Source organism: Talpa occidentalis, unplaced genomic scaffold, assembly GCF_014898055.3.
Source record: "Talpa occidentalis isolate TD23 unplaced genomic scaffold, MPIMG_talOcc4v2.1 talOcc4.14, whole genome shotgun sequence".
In the NCBI taxonomy this organism is placed as follows: Eukaryota; Metazoa; Chordata; class Mammalia; order Eulipotyphla; family Talpidae; genus Talpa; species Talpa occidentalis.
Genome location: NW_023601433.1, coordinates 78411170 through 78434478, shown reverse-complemented (window position 1 = coordinate 78434478; position 23309 = coordinate 78411170). Strand labels below are relative to the sequence as shown.

Genomic DNA, 23309 nt, shown 5'->3' with positions numbered 1-23309 from the left:
TACCTGAACAGAAATGGCATTTATTGTTTGTTCATATATTAAAATAATTATCTATTTTTGCATAGAGGAACTGGGGTGTAGGCCAGAAGTGTGGGAGGAGAGGGGTTGGTGAGAGGATTTACCAAGACAGAGTGGGGAGCAGAACAGGTGGAGCTACTGAAATACACTGCTGAGGGGAGCAGTGGGTGAGACAGGAGAGGTCTGCTGTGCCATGTGGGTCAGCTCCCTTGCCAGGATTGAACTCAGGCTACAGTAGTGATAGCTCTGAGACTTAACCCCTAGGCTACCAGGGAGGCCCAGACACTGCATTTAAACAAGGTTTCCAGGTGATTTGTGTGCACATTAAAGTTTGAGAGGTGATTCTGATGCATAGTTTGGGAAACATCCTGCAGTTTTCTAGCTCAGGACTTCACTTTGCCTGCACTTTGGAGACATTTGTGGGATCTTTTCAGTACTGAATCTCTGAGGATCCACTCAAGTCCTCCATGCTAGAATCTGAAGTTAAGGCACTCCTCTAGTAAGGATGAACAAAATCATTTTTTGTCTTTGGCATGCTTTTCTTCATGTTTTGTTTTTTAAGTTAAGAGTGTCAGACTTGGTTTTTTTGTTGAAACAAATTTTCTCACTTTGGGCTTTTCTATTACAAAAGAGAGGTGACTTACTTCTTTTTTAAAAAACAACAACAACAACAACAACAACAAGAATTTGCCACTACCTACAATGTGGGCTGTACGAATATTGCAAAGGGTACAAAGATGTGGGGTGAACCAGCCTGTCTACCCCATGGAAAGGAGACACTTTCTGACTGTGAAGGCAAAAAGTGGTGGGAAATAGGTTACTGTTGATACATTTCCCAGAGACTGTTAAGAACCACCTCTAAAGTGCAGTTTATATTCTATGGTAAGAAATCTACCAGAAAGCAGGGCAAAAGGGAGGGGGGAAAAGAAATGTCATTGGTTGGTGTCAATGTGGTCACATGATGTCTTTGGGTAATAAAGAGGCTAACATTTTCCTAAACTCATTGGACCATTATGCACTCTCTGTTATGTGTACTTCAGGAATTGAGGGGATTTTTTTATACTATTGAAAGGTCCATGCAGGAGGCCGGAATGCAGAAGCCAACCAGGAAGCCCACCTGGGGGGCAGGAATGCGGATACCTGCCTGGAGGATTCAGGCAATGAGCCTCCCGCCTCCCCCTACGAGTCTCTTCTCAGACAAAGAACCTCTACCTCCCCCCCACAACAAACTTTCTCCCGCTATAGGAGCCCAACTTCCCACCTGACCCCTCCTTACCCTATAAAACCCTGCTTCCCCCTAACAACGTGCATGGCTTCACTGACCCCCACCTTGGGTGTGTGAGGTCCGCCCAGGGCGCAATGAACTTTCCCTCCCTTTGAGAAATTTAGCCTGGCTCTCCTTTTCTTTACCGCACCGAACCTTTCAACTATGTCACCCTCGCTTGTTCAGACTTTGCCTCTCTTTGTCTCAGTTTCTTTATAGTCTTCACTTCCAGAGTTGAGAGGCTCAAATGATTAAGCAATAGCAACTGGGATGGCATTAGCACTATGGAAATAAACAAAGGACACCTAAATGAGAATGAATAAAGGTTATTTATTCCCAACTCTCTATAGAAGGGAGTCAGTCATTATCCCATGTGTTTAGCAGAGACTTAAAGACAGGTATGGCAGTGGGAAAGCTTTATAGTGGGATCAGAAAAGATCCTGATTAAGGTTGTTGGCATGGGGTAGGTGTAGGTAGGCTAACAAGAAGCGGGGCATCCTGAGTGACTGGTTAGGGAGCTTATTTGGCTTTTTCTGTTTATCTTAAGTTGGAAGCGGGGCTGGGGATTAGGGAATCTGTCAATTGTTGACCAAGTCTTGATGGTTTTGGGTTGACTACTTGCAGAGATTGTGGTCAGGATTCTATTGTCATATATGGTCTGGCCATTGTCCATTTGTATGTCTGATCTTTCAAATCTCTCCTCTTTCCTCTATTGGCAGAGCTAGGATAACTATTTACAAAGTTGGTTGTGACATGGGACCTCCCCAACAGAGAGCTGGAAGGACGGCTTGATAGGATGAGTCCAGGATTAGAGTGCCGTCAGAGGTAGAAACTACAGAGAGGTTTCCCAGAGGAAACTAGCTGGGTGGGAGTAGAGCCTTTCCAGCTATTTTCCTGGAAAGCATGATTATGTCATTGTTTTGGATACCATAGTTCCTAAAAACCAACCAGTCCTGCAGGACCTGGCCTCGGAACTCCAGCTGTTGCTGATTTTTGAGCAATCCCTGCTTGTTTTCAATTTGCTGCTTCAGGCTCAGGATTAAGCTGTTGGGGTGGAGGGTATAGGCGTGACTCCCACCATTAGGATTCTTCACAAAGATCTGGATTTCAAGGGAGATATTCTCCTCCAGACAGATGTCAGTGTCATAGAAGATCCCGTAATCAGCCAAGGAGCAGTGGGTTTTGAGGAACTGCCTCTTGCCACTCGGTTCCTGGAAGGACAGATGATGCTGGTCGAAGTAGCCCCAGGCCCGCTGAACTTTAATTTTAATCTTCTTTATGATATCATAAGGGTTCACCCAGAGGGTCAAATCTGAGGAACCCCATTGCTCCACCGTCACTTGGATGTCTCGTGCTCCCTGGAAAGGAGAGGAAAGAGGGGTTGAGTGGAGCCCATATTCCTCTGTCTGATGTGCAAAAGTTCCCTTCACCTGTTCTTATCTTTCCAACAACAGCAAAAGCAGCAAACATTTAGGGGATGCCACCTACCTTCTAGTTCCCGTGTCACACACTTTTCAGATTCTTAGTGCCTCTTATTCTCAGTCTGAGGACTGGTTCTACGAGTATCCCGTTTTACACAAGAGCACAATGGAGCTGAGCAGGGCGAAGTAATTTACCAACCGTCATAAGGTAGTGACAGCAGAACAGGTATTCAGACTGAGGTCAGACATACATTGGACCTTCACCAAAATTCTGTCCTTTTAACACCCGGGCCCACCTTCAAGGGCCTGAGATTCCCTGGGGGCTGAAGAACATCTGGGCTCCTGGGGAGGGCTGGACCTCTAGCAGATGTATGCCTGGCATTGCCAAGTCTTCTAATTTTTCCAGATAAAAATCTTTGCACGGTACTTTCTTTACTCAGGAAAAAACAAAAGGCATGTATATTTCAGTCTCATTTGCTTTCCCAGCTTGTAATCTCTGCACCTTATTAGAGAGGCTCTGTTCTGCTTCTGCCTTTTGCTCCAAGCAGGCCAGTCTTTTGTTCCAGCCTCCATCTCCATTCAGCCCTTTGCCCTAACCCTTTACCAGGGGGAGTGCCCTATGGTTTGAGTGTCTACATCCACCCACAGCTTTTAGGGCCCATTTCAAGCCTCAACTTCTTCAAGTAATCCACTGCAGTGACTTCAGATAACATTTACTTTCCATTCCCAGAGCCCCACAAACTCCTGGGTGTGAAAGCTGGCTCTGTTGCCTCTCAGCTGAGTGACTTTGGTTAATTAACCTCTCTGTTACTCGGGTTCCTTATCTGCAAAATGGGGATGATAATGATGATGATAATCATGATAAAGTACTTGATCTTTCTACTTTACAAAGATGTCCCCGTCAAGCACTTTGCGAATTGTAAAGCACTACGTGAATAAAACAGATTGTTAACAGTATTGGCTACAAGCACAGACGTTAGAGATTTCGTCTCCTGTGTGAGCCCCCATTAACCAGGTCTTGTTTCTATCCTATGGTTGCCCCCTTTCCTCCACCTTGGGGCTGGTGCAGTAGAGCTCGTTGACTTGATTTGCCTGGGTTCAGCTCATGCAAAGAATGATCAGAACCAGGACTGATTCTCAGATAGGTTATGGGATGAAGAACCAGAAAAAAAAGGCGGAGGGATAGAGTGAGGGAATAAGAATTTGGAGGTAAGAAATCTGAAACTCAGAGAGTTAAACAATTTCTCTAAGCTCACTAGCCTTAAACTATCTAACTTGCAAGCCCTGTTTGCTGCATTGAGGCAGGAGTAAAAACATAAATACTACATAGTTATTTCATTCTCAGTCTCACGCTCCTGGCAGTCCAGAGCTGTGTCATTACCCTCACTTCCCAGGTGGGGACTGGGTCCTCCCCATCGTAGCAACAGTCCTGCTTCAGGCAATGTCTGGCGCGCTGGGCAACTATGTCCCATCTGTATCCTTCTGCCACGTTGTGGGTGGGGTCAGCTGGATCCAGGATGATGGGCCTGCAACACAGGAAGAGGGTGATCAGGCTCCTTGTTTGGAAGCCGGAAGGAAGCCTTCTCCAGAGTCTTCATTTCAAGCCACTGAGCATCCGCTACATTCAGAGTCCCGGGTTGTGAGTGCTGGAGGGCGGAAAGCAATAGCAGAATGGAATGGAGATGATTCTTTTTCCAGGAAATTCTCTTGGGAAGAATAGGGGTCTGCAAGACATTTTGGGGGTGGGACCCCAAAAGCTATGCTGGTCAGGGGACCCAGAACTGGATGCTCTGGATTCTGTGTTTGTTCCTCCCAACATCCCTGGACCATTCCTGCCTGGAAGAGTCTGGCAGCAGTGCCAGGCTGTCTCCAGGCTGGGGGCCAACATGCAGGGCCTGTGTGCACTGATCAGACTGGCTCCTTTGGGGGTTTGCACCAGGGATGATGGAAGTCCCTCACCAACAGGCAGTAGGAGAGCTGCGGGACAGGTGGGCGAGAGAAGCAGAGCATTGAGGGGAGAGGGCACCTGGGCCACGAGAGCGTGAGAAGGCGTCTACAGGCTTGTCTAGGCCCCAGCAGTTTCCAACCTCAAGTTTCTTGGCATCCTTGCTAGTATCCTCTTTTCATAAGGAAACTGGATTTTTCTTCTGTGTAAAATAGCACCCAAAACTCACGTAAGGGGCCATAGACATTCTGGTGACACTGATCATACTGACCTGGAGCTTCCAATATAAAAATGGCTTCTGCTGCTGGGTCCCCCCAGGAGCAGATCCCAAGATAAGGATCTTGGAGTGCAAGTAATTTATTTGGAAGGAGTTGCCAGGAAGCACCAATTAGGGAGTGGGAGAGTAAGATGGGGAAGGGAAAGAAGCCAATAAAGCAGCTGTGTTATGGTTACCACTGTGGGCAACTGGAGATTACTCTGACAGGGGGGACTCTGGGAAACAGTAGAGGCCACGTGATCCAGAGAGACTTCTTCCATCAGAGATGTGAGGGAGCTGGGGAATTTAGCCAACAACTGCCACCAACCATTGGGTAAGCTGCTTTCAGAGCGGGAGGAAAACCCTCAGCCAAGGGCTGCAGGCACCAACAACTGAAGACTGAGCCAGACTTCACAGAGTTGGTGAAGGCCCAGGGGATGTGGACAGGGTGCAATAATTTGAGCATCAATCTGATATCTCCCAGAGGTTAGATACCGTAGGCCCTTTATATATGCTTTCCTAGCGGCCAAATATTATATTTTATGGGCAAGGCACAGGGGCTCACAAAGTGGGGAAAATGGCAGAGCTGGGCAACAACTTGGGTTTCCACAATCCTTTCCACTTTCTTTTTTTCTTTCTTTTTTTTAAATTTATTTTTATTTTTAAACAATATTTACTTCCCTCCACCCTTTCCACTTTCTTATGCTCAGACCATTTCAAAAGCACTGAAATGATCTGAGGGCAAAGAATGGGGTAAGGTGAGTTGCAGCTTAAAAAACAAGGATAAGCTACTGGGTCTCTATCTGAAGGACATGAAAACATTAATTCAAAAAGATATATATGCTTCATATGTTTGTTGCAGCACTAGTCCCAATAGCCAAGATACGGAAACAACCCGAGTGCCCGATGATGGATGCGTGGATAAAGATGTGGTGTATATACACAATGGAATACTACCCAGCCATAAAAAAGGTTGAAACCTTGCCAGTTGCAACAACTTGAATGGGCCTTGATGGGATTAGGCTAAGGAGAAATAAATCAGAAGGAAAAAGACAACATTATATGATTTCACTTACTTGTGGGAGATATAGAAAGAAACACAATCAAGCAAACAAAACAAAACAAACAAATCCAAATCCAAACCCTAGACTCTCACACCGAAATGGTAGTTACAAGTGGGGAAGAAGTGCAGAAGCAATAATTTGGTGGTGAAGGATGACCTGACATTTGGTAGGTGGGGAGGTGTGAAATATACATATACGGTCGCTAAGGTGGGAAACTGTCCACCTAAAGCCTATACAGTGATGTAAATCAACCTTACCTCAATAAAAAGAAAAAAATTGCTATAAAAGATCAAATGATTCACAGAACTTTCCAGGTCCTCACTTAAATGTGTATGCATCGTATGTAAATTATACTTTAATGAGGTTGATTTAAAAAAAAGAAAAAGCATAGATACGCCTAATAGCTCAAGGCCCCTGGCAATTTTAAAGGTGCTGACTTGAGGAGTCAGCTATGTGAGCATAAGATCTTGGGTGCAGTTTTTTACTTAATAATGTGTAATACCACCTTTTTCCTTAATACTTTTTTCTCTGTGGGAAAGCTGGCTCAGTACCTCTCTTTTTTGAGCTGATTTCTGACGAAGTCGCTGATGCGTGTGTTCTGGAGCTGGAACGTGTAGAACTTGGTCCAATAGATGCATAGGTACTGGTATTCCTTCAGCAGCAGCATCACAGTGGCAAAGCCCTCATCCAGCTCGAAATTCACATTCTCCTGTGTACCTATTTCCCAGGCATAGATGGTCAGGAGCTCCAGGGCATAGAGAGGGGGCAGCTCCACCCATGGAGACTTGGCTCGCACATACTGTTGCAAGAGAAGGAGAGAGAGAATCCCCAATATGCCATGTGAGGACACTGGCCCAGAAAGTGGGAAACGCATGTTCTTGTCTCAGCTCTGCCACCTGCTGCTGTGCTATCTTGGCCAAGTCACCCTCGCTCTCAGCTCCTTAATGGGGTTGCCCATCTCCCAATTAAAGGGCTGGCTTAGTCCACTGATTCTTATGTTCGAGGTAACTCCTGGAATGGAATTCTGAAGAGGTGTCCCAAGTTATGAGCACATTGGGCTCTGCCTTTGGTATCCCAGCCCAAGCAGCTCCATTTTAGCTTGTTGTAAAGTCCTGGGCTTCAGAGAAAGGATTCTTCCTAATGAAAAGCTACCTCGCTAAAGGGAGGGGGTGGGGAGAGGGAACTCTGGGACTAGGTAATAGCTGGGATTCTGCGGTGAACAGAGAGATAACATGGGGGTTATCTCTCTAGCAGTGGTTGAAAAAAAGCCCTCTCTGGTGTTGGGTGTAAGGGCAGGAACAGCGGTGGCCATTTTGTCATAATAAGGGAAACCAGTCTGAGGACCAAGTTGACATAATAGAAGAGAGAAAGTGAGAGAATTATTGAGAAACAGAGCCAGGGCTCTCACCAACAGAGCCTGAAACTCCCTTCCCACCTTAGGGGTTTTCACACAGGAACTGATAATTTTCTTCATAATTTAAGCCAGTTTGAATTTTTTTTTTTTCTGTTACTAGCAAAGGAAAGCACCTTAGTTCAATCCAGGCACTTGCTGTCTTAAAAACCTCTCTAGTATTCATCTAGAAAATGAAAATTTTTCTTTATTTAACATCCAGCTATTTAGTTTGTGGAAGCAAAATTAACATCTTGTCCTATGGTCATTATAAATAAGATCTATATCACCTTACAGTTAAAGGGGGACCACCCCTACCTTCACCTTGAAACAAACAAAAACAGGGTCATCTTATCTAGTTCTAGCTTAGTCCCCAAAATAAATAAAACCTTGAGCTTTTCCTAGAAGTTACTGCCTGATTCACTAACAAAAACAATTTTATCTGTGACTTTAAAATAATTTTTAACGGTGTTCAAATTGATTTAAAAATTTGTGAATTTGTTTTCATAACATTTTGTGAATTCACACCTAATTATACTGTAAATCTTGATCAATAAAGTTATAATTTTAAGAGTGAAAGCTCATTTATTTTCTCCAGTACTACTGAGGTTTTATATTCTTAAAACTAAGATGATAAATAAAATGTGGAATGCTTGTAATCATACGATGTTAATGTAAGGAAAAATGAATGCATTTGCTTTGATTTCTTCATGTTTTGGATTTCTCTGACTTTTGCAAATTCCTGTCTGAAAATATATCATGACCTTACTAGATGTTATAAGCATGTGATAAAATTATTATTTTTCCATCATCAACAGAGACTAACCATAAACCTAGTAATCTTGGTAATCATTTTTTTCTTTAACTATCTATCCTATTGTATATATAAATACAAATATCTACTATATATATTATTGGATTAAGCCTTTTCTTCTGCAGTCTGATTCCCTTGCAACTTCCCTTGCAAGTTCTTATTTAATAAATGATTTTTATCTCAGTTTTTTTTTTCCCTGCAGTTGAAGATTCCTCTGAGATTGAACTTATTTCCAAAACTGACTAAACTGTGTCACCTGAGAAGTGTACCCAGGGACTGTTTATACTCAAACATGCCTCGTGTTCAAGCTGGAGGATGATTCTTCTCCTCTCTTAAGTGGCAATAGCTTTTACTCTTGCTCATGTGGTCTCTCTCTTCCAGCTCTATTTCTATTTCTGATTCTGGATTAGAACTGATCTTGAGTAAGAGGAGAAAAAAAAAAAAAAGACAAAACTACCAGGCAAACTATAGATCTGAGACAAACAGCAGGGGAGGGCGAGGGAGGGGGTCAAAACATAGGGGGAACAGCACAAGGGACTATGGTGATAGTATTAAAAAAAGAAAAAATTCTTTTCCTGATAAATGTGTTAGCTAACAATGTTTATGCATGCGTAGCCATGGAGTATTAGCTCTGGAATGAGGCAGAGTTTATTGAGTTGGATCAATTTGTTCACAACATATTTCTCAAATTTCTTGATGTTTCTGGATATTGTAATTTCAAGGTCATATATTTTGTAAAACTAGAATTAGAAACTGGGCCCTTACTTCTTTCCCCATAATATTAATTACAGCAGGGCAGTCCCATAAGACATACTCTGTGCATCAAGAAATAAAAGTAAGATTTCAGGTTCAAAAAAAAAACCTGATCTTGGTGAAGTCAGTTTCTGGCTTTTGTTCATATTTGTATGGGCTCACTTTTGTTCCTGTGGATAACAACAACCTGTGAATCTGGTTTTATGATTGAACCATCTGGTCGTCCCTACTGGGAGACAGATGATAGGAAGTTATTCTCTGCTGGGTGATATTCGATAGGAATTTGAATGTATGTATTTCCTCTCATGCTTTTGGTTTGTTTGTCTTAAGAATTCTCCTATCTCCTGGGAGCCTCACTACTATTGTCATGCACACCCTGATGCATTTAAATCACTCAGAAATGTGTGTGTGCCTGTGAGTGTGCACAAGACTTGGGATATTAGCTTTATGAGATTAGGAGCTGATTGTCTGGTGGGGCTTTCTTATGCTGTTTGTTTTTAACACATAATTAAAGTAGGAAAGCCAAAGCTACTAGGTCATTTTGTCTTTATGTAAGGAAATGTAAAAAGTATTTTACAAAAGAATGGTCTGGCTACAATACAATCTATCTGCAGACTGATGTCTTTCTCCCCACTCCATGATAGAAAGTGCGGGGAATGTATTGGGAATAAATTCACAGAGAAAGGCTCATACCCTGCTCCCCGGCCACCAGAGGAGGGTCCCACAGGGCGCGCAGACCTCTCCTGCCGTGCCCGCTGCTCCCCTCAGCAGTGGACTTCGGTCCTTCTGCCTACTCTGCTCCCCGCTCTGGCTCTGGTGAATTCTCTCACCCTCCTGCGCTTCTGACTGTACCCAGTGCTTGTATAAATAAATGAATTAAAAAAAAAAATCTTAAAAAAAAATCCTACCATACATTATAATTAACAAATAACCAGAATAACAAAGATAATTATTCTGTAAGAACAATGGCCTTAAAATAAAATGAACATAAACTGACCTTGCTTACAAACTTTTTAGAGTGATAGTGACTATTCAAAATGTCTGTTTTACATGACTGTGGTATTTATATAAGCTCAATGAAAAATTTGTCTGTCTTTCTAAGATAGATGGATAAATTAATTTATCAATAAATCAATAATAAATTTATAAGTAAATTTATATTCATGCCAGAAATTTCACTCATATAAGTATGCTTAGCCCACGATTAAGAATCAGGACATGGGCCTCTGTGGCACAGGGGTTAAATCTCAGTGCTATCAAGCTATTGCCAGCTACTGTGGCTTCTCCCCTCAGCAGAATGGGCCAATATAATGTTCTGTGGAAATAACAAATAAATGCGATTGTACAAGGAAAAAAAGACGTTGTAGCCTGAAACCAAGCAACCCAGCAACCTAGCAACCTAGCAACCAAGCCATCTAGCAACCAGACAGACATCAAGCCAAGCAGGCAAGCACATGAACCATTCTGTTTAGTTCTAGTTCTCCGAATCCACAAAACCTGGGCACGCTTCCTGTGACTGACTCATCAATAAAAACAACGTCATCTTTAGCTTTGGCGTTGCTGTGGTATGAAGATAGGTCCCAACTCTGGCTGGTGTGATGGCCATGTAAGGAAATTGTTGCTTTCCTACCATAAGCAGAGTGTAAATTTACTAACTTCGGTCAGAAAATGACAGTCTGCTTTCTTCTTTTCTCACTGAGCCAGTTAAAAAAAAATTGACCTATTTATTTTCTAAGAAAACATTTTTTCCCTGCTAATTTTTGTGTTTGTTTCTGAGTCTGCTTTCCTCAGTTTATTTATTTATTTATTTATTTATTTATTTATTTATTTATTTATTTTTAAAGGTTTATTTATTTATTTATACAAGCACTGGGTACAGTCAGAAGCACGGGAGGGTGAGAGAATTCACCAGAGCCAGAGCGGGGAGCAGAACAGGCAGACTGACGAAATACATTGCTGAGGGGAGCAGCGGGCACGGCAGGAGAGGTCTGCGCGCCATGTGGGACCCTCGCCGGCAGCCGGGGATCGCGAACCGGCACTGCAGAGCCTGCGGGCAGCTTCGCAACCCAGCGCTCAACCGCTGTGCCACTGGGGGAGGCCCTGCTTTCCTCAGTTTAGATGACTCTGGATCATCTGGATATTTTGAAATACACTCAGCACTATTGCAAAAGTCACATGTGAAATCTAAACAGTGACTACCACATATATCCATGTATCCACTCGGTAAGCGTCATGGTACTCAGGAACTCGGCCATTTGGAGGGGAAATTGGTGTGGGTAGAATTTAATGAATTTCTCCTTCTGTTTGTTCTTAACCAGCTGGGATTAAGTCAGGGCACCCTGGTAACTGACATTACTGGGCTGTCACTGGAGCATTTTAAGTCCTTGTTGACTGAACTACTGTAAGTTCTTTATTTTCCTCTCCTCCTCCTCCAGCCCTCTCTGTCTCCATGTCTTCATTGTTTCACTTGACAGTTCAAAAGGCAGCGGGTCCCTTCTCTTCCCTCCCACTTGCCCTGGAAGCAGTTTCCTGAGATGGCAAATCTGCTCCTGTCTCTCCGCCCCCTCCTGTCCCCTCCTTCCCTGCTGGCTGTCCTGGCAGCCCCCTTACCTGCAGATACCAGTGTTTCACCAGTCTCAGGAGGCTTTTCAACTTGGTTGGCCGATGTTTCACGAAGTTTCTCTGCAGCTCGCTGAAGGATGGGGAGAAGCTGCCAGGGTAGCCCTCGGCCTCTATCAGATCGTTGTAGATCTCAGGATGCAGCTGCGAGTTGGGAACAGAAGGCCCTGGGGAGGGAGAGGGAGGCACTGAGGAAGCGCCAGGTGGGGTGTACCTGGGGAGAGCCTGCTAAGTCCTGGGAGTGTCTCTCTGGGGAAACCTGAGACCTCAGAGTGGAAAGGGCCAGAGGTTTGCCTGGCTCTTTGTCCTGGACAACCCAAATTTTTTTCTTTCCTTTCCTCAGGCCTCCCAAGGACTCTTGTCTTCTCTGGTTTCCCTTAATCTTCTGGGTCTCTTTCTCGCTGTTTATCGAGCCTCCCAACACCTATAAGGGAGACCAAGTTCCAGAAGAGAAAGCTGGGCTCAAAGAGCTCGTTTACAGAGGGGTGTGTTCTGTGGCACCTCATGAAAGCATCCAGACACTCTGTCGCTCAGGTGGGGACCCATGACACCTCTGCAGAGTGACTCTGGCAGCCTTCTGGTTAATAGGGGCCGGCACACAAGATGAAAGCTCTGATGTTGGTGCTGTGGCCTATACGGTTAACAGCACAGGCCAAGAACTCTTCACCTGAGGATAAATTAGAAGCAGCTCTTGGTCCGTGGCTGATGGGGATTTATTTGGTGGGTAAACTTCCAACATCCCCCTGGGATATGGCTGAGCCCCACTGCTCCCACAGGTGGCTTGCTCTGTGCCCACCTGGCAATGCTCCTTCCCTGCCCGGCTCTCTCCACTTTCTTACCCGTGTTTCCTGGGACTGCTTGTCTTTAAACCCTTGTCTCGGGGTTTGTATCTGGGAAAACCCCAGACAGGACCCCACACCTGGAGGAAGTGTTAGGGAGGCACCCTTGGTTGTTCTTCCAACTCCTTCCTCTCCCTGTGTCTCACCTCCCCCTGACTGTCCTCCTGAGAAGGCTCTTCCCCAGCAGGCTTTCTGTGGTCACCCAGTTCCTTTCCTGTGGCCTTTACCACCATTTGCAATCATCTATCTGCAAGATTCTTTGATAAAACTGTTTCCCAAGCTGACTGACAGAGTTGGGTCAGTGGATGGGGAGTTGAGGAGGGAAGGGCGGGAGTGAGTGGGGTGGGCATCCCTCCCTTACCCAGGGCCCTGTAGGCAGGCATGATGGTGACTGTGATGGGCTCTGCCATCCTCCAGTTCTGGATGGTGCAGACGAGGGCTCCCTGGTCCACCCTCACATTCTGGAGCCCGAGGTCCTTCAGGTCTTGGCAGCGCCAGGCCTCCCTCCGTAGCAGGTGCAGAGCGGCTTGGCTAAGATTGGCCTGATCCTGGAAACTTCGGAAGCAGCTCAGGAAGGCCACCAGTTCCACCTCTGCCACGTCCTTGAGCGCCGTGCCGTTCCCGAAGGAGCCCACCTGCCCAACACAGAGGCGGTCACCCACAGGCCGCTGCTGGGGCCAGGCGCTCCTGAGTCCCCAGCCTCCCCACACGGCGGGTCCCCATTCATGCCCACTGCCCTCTCCATGGGTGAGCAGACTGAGACATCAAGAGAATGAGCCACTCATCTGCGCCACACAGGATGGCACGTGGCAGAGCTGGGGCTGGAACCCAGCCTGCCTGATGCTGGGGCTCAGGCTTCTTAGCCAGCACCCAGCGCAGCTTCTGAGAGCGCTCTGCCCAGTAATACCAATCCCAAAGAGGCCATGTCTACCCCTGGGGTTGGAGAGAGAGAGAGAGAGAGAGAGAGAGAGAGAGAGAGAGAGAGTATGTGTATGTAGTGTGTGAGTATTCTGAGTAGTTTTCTGACATTAAAAAGGGGGCAGCAGGGGCCTCCCCTGGCGCAGCGGTTGAGCACTGGGCTGCGAAGCTGCCCGCAGCCTCTGCAGTGCCAGTTCCATCCTGGGCCACAGCGAGGGTCCCACATGGCGCGCAGACCTCTCCTGCCGCCCGCTGCTCCCCTCAGCAGTGTACTTTGGTCCTTCTGCCTGCTCTGCTCCCCGCTCTGTCTCTGTTGAATTCTCTCACCCTCCCGCGCTTCTGACTGTACCCAGTGCATGTATAAATAAATAAATAAATAAATATTAAAAAAAGGGGGGGGGCAGCAGGATTGCTGGTGGGTAAGAGCCATGGCTCTGTAACTGGGCATCTGACTTGGATCTTCCTCCCACCCTTGTTCCTTAGCTGCATGATCATTCTGGATCTTAGTTCTTTATCTATTAAATGAGAGTCGTGTTGGTGCGTGAGTCATCGGACTGGGCTCCAGTGAGTTAGTGTGGGTGAAGTTTGCATGGCGCCTGCCACAAGGAAGTTGCTGGCATTTTCTTCCTCTTTATCTAGTTGACCAAATGCGCCTCTGCGCTGCTTGGCATTCAGTTTCCTCCTCTGAAAGGAAGAAGCCTGAGCTGAAACTTCTAAAGGGCATTTTTGATGTCCTGGCTGCCCTCCAGTCCTGACTGCCTCTGGTGGACAGAGCCTGGCAACTCTGCCCTCCCTCTTTTTTTTTTTTTATTTAAAATTTATTTATTCATACATACAAGAACCAGGATACAGGAGGGTGAGAGGATTCACCAGAGACAGAGTGGGGAACAGAACAGGCAGACTGACTGAAATACACTGCTGAGGGCAGCAGCGGGTGAGACAGGAGAGGTCTGCCGTGCCATGTGGGTTTCTCTGAGTTTCTCACCGGCCAGCTGGGATCGAACCTGTGCTGCAGAGGCTGCAGACAGGTTCACAGCACTGAGCTCAAACGCCTGTGCCATCAGGTGGTTTGTCACTCTGTTATAGGACAGGGAGAGGGGCAGCCCAAACCCCGCAAACCTGCCTATTCTAAATGGGTTCTGCCATCCGCCGCATCAACACAAAACACATGAGACTAATGGGAAGGATCTTTAATAAAACTAGGAAACAATACAGGTAAGGCAAAGAGTCTAGTTTCTAAATGAAGCACCCAAAGTTACCTGTCCCCTCGTGGGTAAAAGTCCATCCATATGGGATCGGCCCAGAACAAGGCCCCAAAGCCTGCTACAAGTCTAAAGCATCTTCCAGTGGGGACCCACAGAAAAGGGTCACAAACAACCGGACAAGCCCGGAAGGAAAAGAGCAAAATCAACATCAAGATAAAAGCTGCCATTGTCACCTCTCCACAGGTCTCACCCACATCTGTGTCACCCAGTCCACGACCAAAAGACAAGCGCAGTTTCTTTACGTGTCTCTAGGCTCCATGCGCCTCCTCCAGGTCTCCTGGCTCCATCCTGCTTCCTTCTTAGTCTCTTCTCCAGCTTCTCCCCTTCCTGCTCAGCTCCACCCTCCCTTGGGTGGGGCAGGGAACCTCCCCCTTTCCTGGGGACCACCCTGTTGCAACTCCTGCAGGGAGTCAGCCCCCGGGTCAGCTGCTTCTCCTGGCAAGTGGGGTCATTGCTCACAATAGAATCCTGTCGTCTCAGGTTGAACACTCTTGTGTCTTTTAATTTTCACATCCGCTGATGAAGTGGGCACTGTGAGAATTAGCCCTGATGTACGGACAAGAAAGCTGAGGCAGCAGGGGTTAACCAGGCTGCTGTGGACTCAGAGCCAAGAGTCATAGTCAAACTGAGGGTCAGATGACATGGGTTCCTCCACTTCCTCTGCCTTATGACCCGAGTCTATGAGCCAGGCCGTGCTTCTGGGGACTCTGCCATCTTCTTTTGCCTTTGTTTCCCATTCTCTTTCCCCAACATCCTTCCCTATGTGAGAGGGCCAGGGAATGGGACACTGTGTGTGGATGAAAGGCACATTCCCCCCGAAGGCTGTGCCTTAACTGCCTTTCCCAGTGGTGAGACCCAAACGGAGAGGAAAGAACATTCTAGAATCAACCTCATAACTTGCTTCAGTTCAAACCTCTTTAAACCCAATTCAATTGCAAGGACAAGCATTCACTCATGTGTGAAAGGTCCATGCAGGGGGCCGGAATGCAGGAGTCAACCAGGAAGCCCACCTGGGGGGCAGGAATGCGGATACCTGCCTGGAGGATTCAGGCGGTGCGCCTCCCCCCTTCCCCCACGAGTCTCTTCTCAGACAAAGAACTCCTACCTGCCCCACGAACCTTTTCGCGCCCTACAAACTTTTCCCGCTGAACGAGCCCACCTGACCTCTCCTCACCCTATAAAACCCTGCTTCCCCCTGACAACGCGCGCGACTCCACTGACCCCCGCCTTGGGTCTGTGAGGTCCGCCCGGGAGCAATAAACTTTCCCTTCCCCCCAAGGAAACTTGGCCTGGCTCTTCTTTACCGCGCCGAACCTTTCAATGTGGACCAACCCAGCTCACTAGATTTTGGGGATGGGATGGGAGTAAGGTTTAGGTTTCAGATAAAGTTACTTCTCATCAGTCATTGCTCTTTGGGTATTTCCATTATTTAGTAGTCTTGAGAGGAAGTGGCTATGGTCCAAGGGCAGAAATTGAGTGTTGGATAAATACCACATCCTGTGGCCAAAACTCATTCTGTTTGTAACACCTGTCTGTCCCTAGACTTCCCCATTCTTTATTTTCAGGGTTATCGGGGGTCTGGAAGGGTCTCCTTGCCTCAGGCTGGCACCCAAGCTCAGAAGGAAGGTTCAGTAACAATTCATGATTTAAAAAAAATTTTTAACCTGTGTCATGCACTAATCTAACCTACACTGCCTCGTTTGCTTAAAGGGATACTATGTTGAGGATGAGGATGGTGTCTCAATTACAGATAAGTAGAATGAGTGTTTAAGAGAGAAGTCTAAGGTCACAACTGGCCAGGGGAGAAGTCAAGAGTCAAACTTAGGCCTTATCTAATGTTAAAACTTTTGGTTTCTCACTTCTAAATCATATAACCACAGTTTCCAGATGTTGAGAACAGGTGTCCAGATGGAATGGGAGCCTGAGGTTTCTAAATCCTTCCCTGTTGTGGCTGCCACTGGAGAGGGAACAAAGGAACTAGGCAAGTAGCTCTTGCCCTTGCTACTCATCGGCCTGTGACTTTGGAACGTCTCTTACCTTCTCTGAACCCGAATTTCCCTCATACTTAAATGAGGGCTTGGTTGAGGCAGGGTTGGATCTCAAGGACCTGTCTAGCTTTGGTGCTCTTGAATTTTGATACTGTGGCAACAGTTGGATCTTTGGCGTCAGATAGATGCTGGTTCAAATCTTAGTTCCACCATTAGCTGTGATATCGGGCAAGTCACCTCCTCTCTCTGAACATCCACTAAGAAAACTTTGTTTTATTAAATCATTTTAGAAGAAACTGCAGACGCCAAGGAACTTTGTCCCTAAATATTTTAGCATTTGTGGCCAACAGTGAACAGTATTTCCCCCCATAACTAAAAAACTCTTTCACCACCAAAACCAACCATAGTTCTCTTATTTGATCTATTTAAAGTTGTCCCAGTTGTTTCCCAACTATATTCTACTGGCGGGCTATCCACCCCAGATCTAATCAGAGATCTTACATTGCATTTGGTGGTTTTAAATCTCAAGCCTCCATTTTTTTCTCCTCTCTACAATGGGAAAGGAATAGTACCTCCCTCACAGGGTGCACAAATTAAAGCTAATATACGTGGAGGGCTTGGTTAGTGTGCCCGCAAAAGTCAACTATTATTAACTTCCTTGCCAGACTCATTCTGCTCAAGGCAGCAGTGAGGTGGGGTGCAGGCTGGTAGGTGGGGTGTTCTGAGATGTCAGCAGCATGGGCTGGAGATAATGAGACAAGAGGACCCCAGAATCTGCAGGGACATGGACCCTCAGCTGGGTTTTCCCCCCACCTCATCTGTGGATAGGAGGGAACCAGTCTTACCTTGACCACCTTCAGCACCCGCACCTGGTCCAGTCCCCGCTCCCCTTGGAAGTGGCCTTCCCTCAGGAAGTTCTCCACTGTCCACACAGCCCCCAGCACCTCTTCTTTCCACTCGCGGCAGGGCTGCAGCCATTGGGCCACAAAGGAGTTCAGCCGGGAGGCAGGGATCTCATATAGCTCCGGGGGCAGTGCCATCTCGGTCTGAAGGGTACAACTGCAGGGCAGATATAAGGCCACAGGCTCATCTGGCTCCTGATGCACACACCCCTTTTTTAAGGGGGCTCCTCTTCAGCTGACCTCCAGCATCTTATGGGATAAAGGACCAGAGCCAAGGGGAAACCAGGAGTGACTGGCTGACCTGGGGCTCCCTTTCTTGCAGATCCCTTGTCACAGCAGGGGTACTGGGGGACACTGCACTGGGGCTGGAAAACTTCGGGCCACCTTAACAGACTTGGCTTCTAGCCAAACTCTCTGCTGTCGGTTTCGATTCTCAGCTGGTAGAATTTCCCTTTTATGACGTTTGGAAACTGAAATTGGCTTGACTTCGGCTCTGGATGAGGCAACTCTCCTTATAGGTCAGAGTTGGATGGTGTGTTGATCTAATCACCCCATCCTGGAATATGAGGCTCATAAAGAGAGTGGGCTTGTGCCTCCCTCCCCAGTGGTGCAGCGGTTGAGCGCTGGGTTGCGAAGCTGCCCGCGGCCTCTGCAGCTCTGGTTCGATCCCGGCTGCTCCCCGGCCACCGGAGGAGGGTCCCACATGGCGCACAGACCTCTCCTGCCACCCGCTGCTCCCCTCAGCATTGTGCTTCGGTCCTTCTGCCTGCTCTGCTCCCCGCTCTGACTCTGGTGAATTCTCTCACCCTCCCGCACTTCTGACTGTACCCAGTGCTTGTATAAATAAATAAATAAATAAATAAATAAATAAATACATACATACATACATACATCTTCAAAAAAAAAAAAAAAAAAGAGAGAGTGGGCTTATGATTTGGGGTGAGCTGTGGGAACTCTGGAGTCCAACAGAACAGTCTTTGAATGCCAGACAGTCCTTCACCATCTGTCAACCTCTCTAACCCTCACAAATTTATGCAGAAAGTGGGTTTAATAATAATACCCACTCCATAGATGGTTGTGTGTAAACTTGAGAATGGTGAGCAGAGAAAACAGCAAAAGTGGTATTATTGTTATTTTCAACTTCTGAGTTTTTATTAACATGAGTTTTCAGTAACATGCTGATAAGCATCTTTATCAGTGAAGGTGGGAGAATGGACGGGGGGAAGAAATTCTGCTGTATTGATAATGAAGTTCCAGCTTCATCTCGTCACAAGACTCATGGTCCTTCAAAACTATGTGCCACTTCTTTGAGACAATCTGTTCCAATGTGCATCGGTTTGGGCTACAGTCAGCTTCTTAAGGGCCCCGATGGTGTCACGTGTATTGCACTTAACACGGACCTTCTTTCCATACCATCATTTCAGACCCCCAACATTCTGTCGGGAGCCGGAATGGCCTGGACCCTGCCAATGCATGACATCTTTGTCCAAGTGTGTGTTCTTAGTCCCTCATTAAACAGCTGTTGAGTGCCTGTGAGGTGCCACATATTGTGGTAAGAAAACAAAATAAGTTCCTGCACCCAGGGGTCCCCAGAGCAGTGGGGGAGATGGACAAGAAACTCTGAGTGCAGTGTGATGCATGCTAGGTAAAAAAAAAAAAAAAAAAAAAAAAGGCATAGAAACCTGGTGGAAATTTATGAAGAAGAGTTTCTTTTGGGTCACCTGTGGTATGAGTGGACACCTGCTTGAAATGAATCTTAAAAGACTGGGGCTGACAGTCCGGATAACCCTTGTGTATCCCAGTTTTGATTTAGTTGTCAAAAATGCCTTGGAATGGAGGGTAAGGATAAGAGAGGTAAGCCATAGGCCTGCATGGGTAGGGGCTGAATCTTGGAATGCTGTTGACACAGCAAATATATATTGAGCAGCTACTATGTGTCATGCAGATGCTTGGAATACAGCTGTCACTAGGCAAGGATATCTGCTTGCAGAGGGCTTCTATCAGTCATAATGAACAATATAGTGATAATACTAAGCAGAAAAATAAAGCAGGAGGGGGCCTCCCTGGTGGTGCAAGGGGTTAAGTGTCAGCACTATGAAGCAATCCGCAGCTATGAGTTTGATTCCCCAGCACGAGTTTGATCTCTGGCCAGGGAAATGACCACATGGCGCAGCAGACTTCTCCTGTCTTGCCCACTGCTCCCCTCAGCAGTGTATTTCAGTAGATCTGCCTGTTCTGCTCCCCACTCTGTCTCTCATGAATCCTCTCCCCCTGCCCCGTGAATCCACACCTGCAGCCCGTAACTCAGTTCTCGTATGCAGAAATAAGTAAATCTTAAAAAAAAAAAAAGAGAGAAAGAAAGCAGGAAAGAGATTAGGAGGTACTGTGGGACATGCGCGTTGTGTTGAGGTGTTCCATTTTAAATACTGTGGTTAGGGAAGGTCTGAAAAGGCATTTGAGCAAAGAGGTGAAGCAGGGAAAGACTGAATCAAGAAGGTGTCAAATGGGCCTCCCTGGTGGCGCAGTGGTTGAGCGCTGGCTTGCGAGGCTGCCCGCAGCCTCTGCAGCGCTGGTTCCATCCCTGGCTGCTCCCCGGCCACCAGAGGAGGGTCCCACATGGCGCGCAGACCTCTCCTGCCGCCCGCTGCTCCCCTCAGCAGTGTACTTCGGTCCTTCTACCTGCTCTGCTCCCTGCTCTGGCTCTGGTGAATTCTCTCACCCTCCCGCACTTCTGACTGTACCCAGTGCTTGTATAAATAAATAGATAAATAAATCTTAAAAAAAAAAAAAAAAGAATGTGTCAAAGGGAAAAGGATCATTCATGACAGAAGGAACAGGAAGTCCAAAGGTCCTGTGGCAGCAAAGCCTGGTGTGTATGAGGAAGAGTGGTGACTGGATGGAATGATCAAGGTGGACAAGAAAGGGGATGAGGCTTGAGCGGTGAAAGGGGTTTGAGGGTGGTGTTGGTGCTTGAAGATTACTGAGACTTTGCCTTAACGCGATTGAGATGAGGGGACCTTGGAGACTTTCAAGCAGGGGAGGGATATGGTTTGATTTTCTTTTTATCTTTTTTTTTAATTGATGTCAATTACATTTATTTATTTACTTTTTAAATTTTAAACCATGAGTTTTTTATTTTTATTTTTTAAAGATTTATTTATTTATTTATACAAGCACTGGGTACAGTCAGAAGCGCGGGAGGGTGAGAGAATTCACCAGAGCCAGAGCGGGGAGCAGAGCAGGCAGAAGGACCGAAGCACAATGCTGAGGGGAGCAGCGGGTGGCAGGAGAGGTCTGCGCGCCATGTGGGACCCTCCTCCGGTGGCCGGGGAGCAGCCGGGGATCGAACCGGCGCTGCAGAGGCTGTGGGCAGCTTCGCAACCCAGCGCTCAACCACTGCGCCACGGGGAGGCCCTCTTTTTATCTTTTTTGACTTAGTCATTTACTTTAATATTCAAAACACTTTTTTATTAAACTTTTAAATTATCTTACATTGTTGTTCATTTTTGTATAATGTTTGATTTCTCCCCCAGGTGTATTTCCCACAAATCTCCCACCACCACCTCACCCAGTGAACCAACCTTGTGCTCTTCCCTCCTCTATTTGACCCTTCTCCCTCTCCCTCCCCTCCGAATAACTCAGATTTGTAGTTTGCAAGTTTTATCTTTCTTTTTCAACCCTTTGTTCAGTTTCTCTATAATTCTCCTATAAGTGAAACCATCTGATATTTTTCTTTTTTCTTCTGACTTATTTCCTGAACAGGATCACATGGTTGCAGGGCTGGGGTGGGAAGATTAGATTAAAGCAGAGGGTGAGGATGGAGGTGAGAGGGGAAGCAGGAGTTCAGTTAAGAAGCTCCTGCAATAGTGGAGGGAGAGAGGTGGCAGCTTGGATCACATGGCGCAGAGAAGGTAAGGAGTAGTCTGATTTATTTCTTTTATTATGGGAAATTTCAATCATAACAAAAGTAGAATAATATAATGAACTTCCACACACCATCTTCCAGCTTCAATAATTATCAGCCTGTAGGCAATCTTGTTTCAGTTATACCCTCTCACATCGCTTCCCTCCTGTATTATTGTGAGGACAGGGAAGGAGAGGAGGCGCCTTCAATCGCCAAGCTCCAGCTCACTGATCATCCAGCGTGATGCCCTCCCAACCACTTCCTCCAACAAGTGGTCACTGATACCATGGGGAAGGATGACTAATGCCAACATTTAAATGATGGGCAGAGAAAGTGAAATTTGGAATACTGGATGGAATGGCCACATCGGAGGGGACAAAGCCAGAGAACTTAAACATGTGGTCCAGAAGTTAGTGCTTCTCATAAGTTATGAAATATAGTTCTGAGAAGTACTCAGGAAGTCCCTGGTGACTGGAGGGGGCTGTTTCAGGGGAGAACTGAGAGTTGAAGGCAGATTAAGGAGAGTCAGAGGAGTCAGAGGAACAAACACCAAGAGTGTGGATAACCCTTTGAGGAAGTTTATCATGACAGGCGAAGGGGGAGAAGACAGGTTATGAGCTAGAGCAGATAGATAGTAGGGTGCAGAGTGCTGCTTGTCTTAAATATCATTCCGAAAAGCCCCCTCAATCACTACACATTTCAATTTAAACCTCCAAACTGGCTCACTCTAAATGGAAAGCATGACATCTTTTATTACCTAAACTTATGTATTTATGTATTTCCAATGCTTGGTAGTGGCTAGTCCTTAAATATTGTAGTAGTTTAAAGAGCAGAGGCCATTTCATACCTAAGTCAACAAGAAAGTAAGACTTGCCAAACATTTGCCAGAGGTTTATGACGGCAGGTAATTAACTCCCGGGGCATGTAGAATTTATTCAAACAACAAACATTCAGACCTTATATATCTGTCTTTATTCAGCTTCATGAAATATCTCAAGAGTTGAACAGCTTTCAATTAGTTGATTGGTAAGACTGTGGATGGCATTTGAGAATTTTACAAGGGAACTTGGAGTGAGTAATGGGCTGTCTTTATGGTTTGTCAAAATGCCACCCAGTTGGGTTTGTTTCTATGGGCCAGACAAGAGCCAGTGCGTAGGAAGGGAGTGCTCCAGGCTTGGGGCAGGAGGAAGAGATGTGAAGTTGGGTGTTGTCTTAGCTTGGGTTCCTCCAAGAGCAGAGCCTGAGACTAGGGTTTCCATGAGGGTGGTTTGTTTGGGAAATGATCCCACGGGATAGGTGTGGGGGTACCCCCTTGAGAAGGAGGGAAAACCAATCTAAAAACTATTATTAAATTGATTACTGTGGGAAACTGGGGTTCAATCTCACTTGGGACCCCCTGAGATGTAGCGTAGAATATGCCTTAGAAGTACCCACCTGAGAGGTGGAGGAGGGGTGCCTACATTCACTGGTGCCTGTCCCCCCAGTGACTCCCCATCAGTCAAGGGTTTCCCTGTGGGATGTTAATGCCCTTGAATTTCCAGGCTTGTTCATGCATCATAATGGCTGCATGGGTGCCCACGGCAGAGAAGACCCCGTCTCCATTTCCCCTCCCATGCAGAGAGACATTATCTTAGAAAATCAAAAATAACGTCTTTAAAAATTTTCCCATCTCTTGTGTGCACATCCCTCTGTGATGCTGAATTTGCAGTTCCCTCCATCAAGAGGCACAGCCTATTTCTCCACTCTTTGAAGCAGGGCTTGGGCACGTGGCTAATGTGACATTAATGAGCATAATGCACGTAAAGCCTTAAAAAATACTTGTCTGTTGGGGCTTGTCTTATTTCTCGCTATTTGCAGTGCCCAGTGACTGTGAATGGGCTCAGACCAGCCTGTTGGATAATGAAAACCACATGGTAAAGGCATTTCTAATTTTCGAACTTCCATCCACG

General features: G+C 46.4%; 1 protein-coding gene across 1 annotated transcript; it reads right to left on the bottom strand.

Moving 5' to 3' along the window:
- Positions 1–1624: 1624 nt before the first annotated feature.
- Positions 1625–17611, bottom strand: LOC119245302 (2'-5'-oligoadenylate synthase-like protein). The gene is made up of 6 exons (XM_037511525.2): positions 17400–17611; positions 12745–13018; positions 11536–11711; positions 6520–6767; positions 4085–4229; positions 1625–2640 (listed from the first exon to the last, which is right to left on the bottom strand). The coding sequence occupies exons 1-6, from the start codon at positions 17592–17594 to the stop codon at positions 2140–2142; spliced, it is 1539 nt and encodes a 512-aa protein (XP_037367422.1). The 5' UTR covers positions 17595–17611; the 3' UTR covers positions 1625–2139.
- Between the last annotated feature and the right edge of the window lie 5698 nt (positions 17612–23309).

What these genes read in the sequence shown, in the direction of transcription:
- LOC119245302 (XM_037511525.2), bottom strand. Translation starts at nt 17,594, where the DNA reads ATGGCACTGCCCCCGGAGCTATATGAGATCCCTGCCTCCCGGCTGAAC. An exon ending in GGGTGCTGAAGGTGGTCAAG is followed by an intron (nt 13,019 to 17,399) that starts GTAAGACTGGTT and finishes TGTGTTGGGCAG; the next exon opens with GTGGGCTCCTTCGGGAACGG. An exon ending in GCCTGCCTACAGGGCCCTGG is followed by an intron (nt 11,712 to 12,744) that starts GTAAGGGAGGGA and finishes CTCCCTCCCCAG; the next exon opens with GGCCTTCTGTTCCCAACTCG.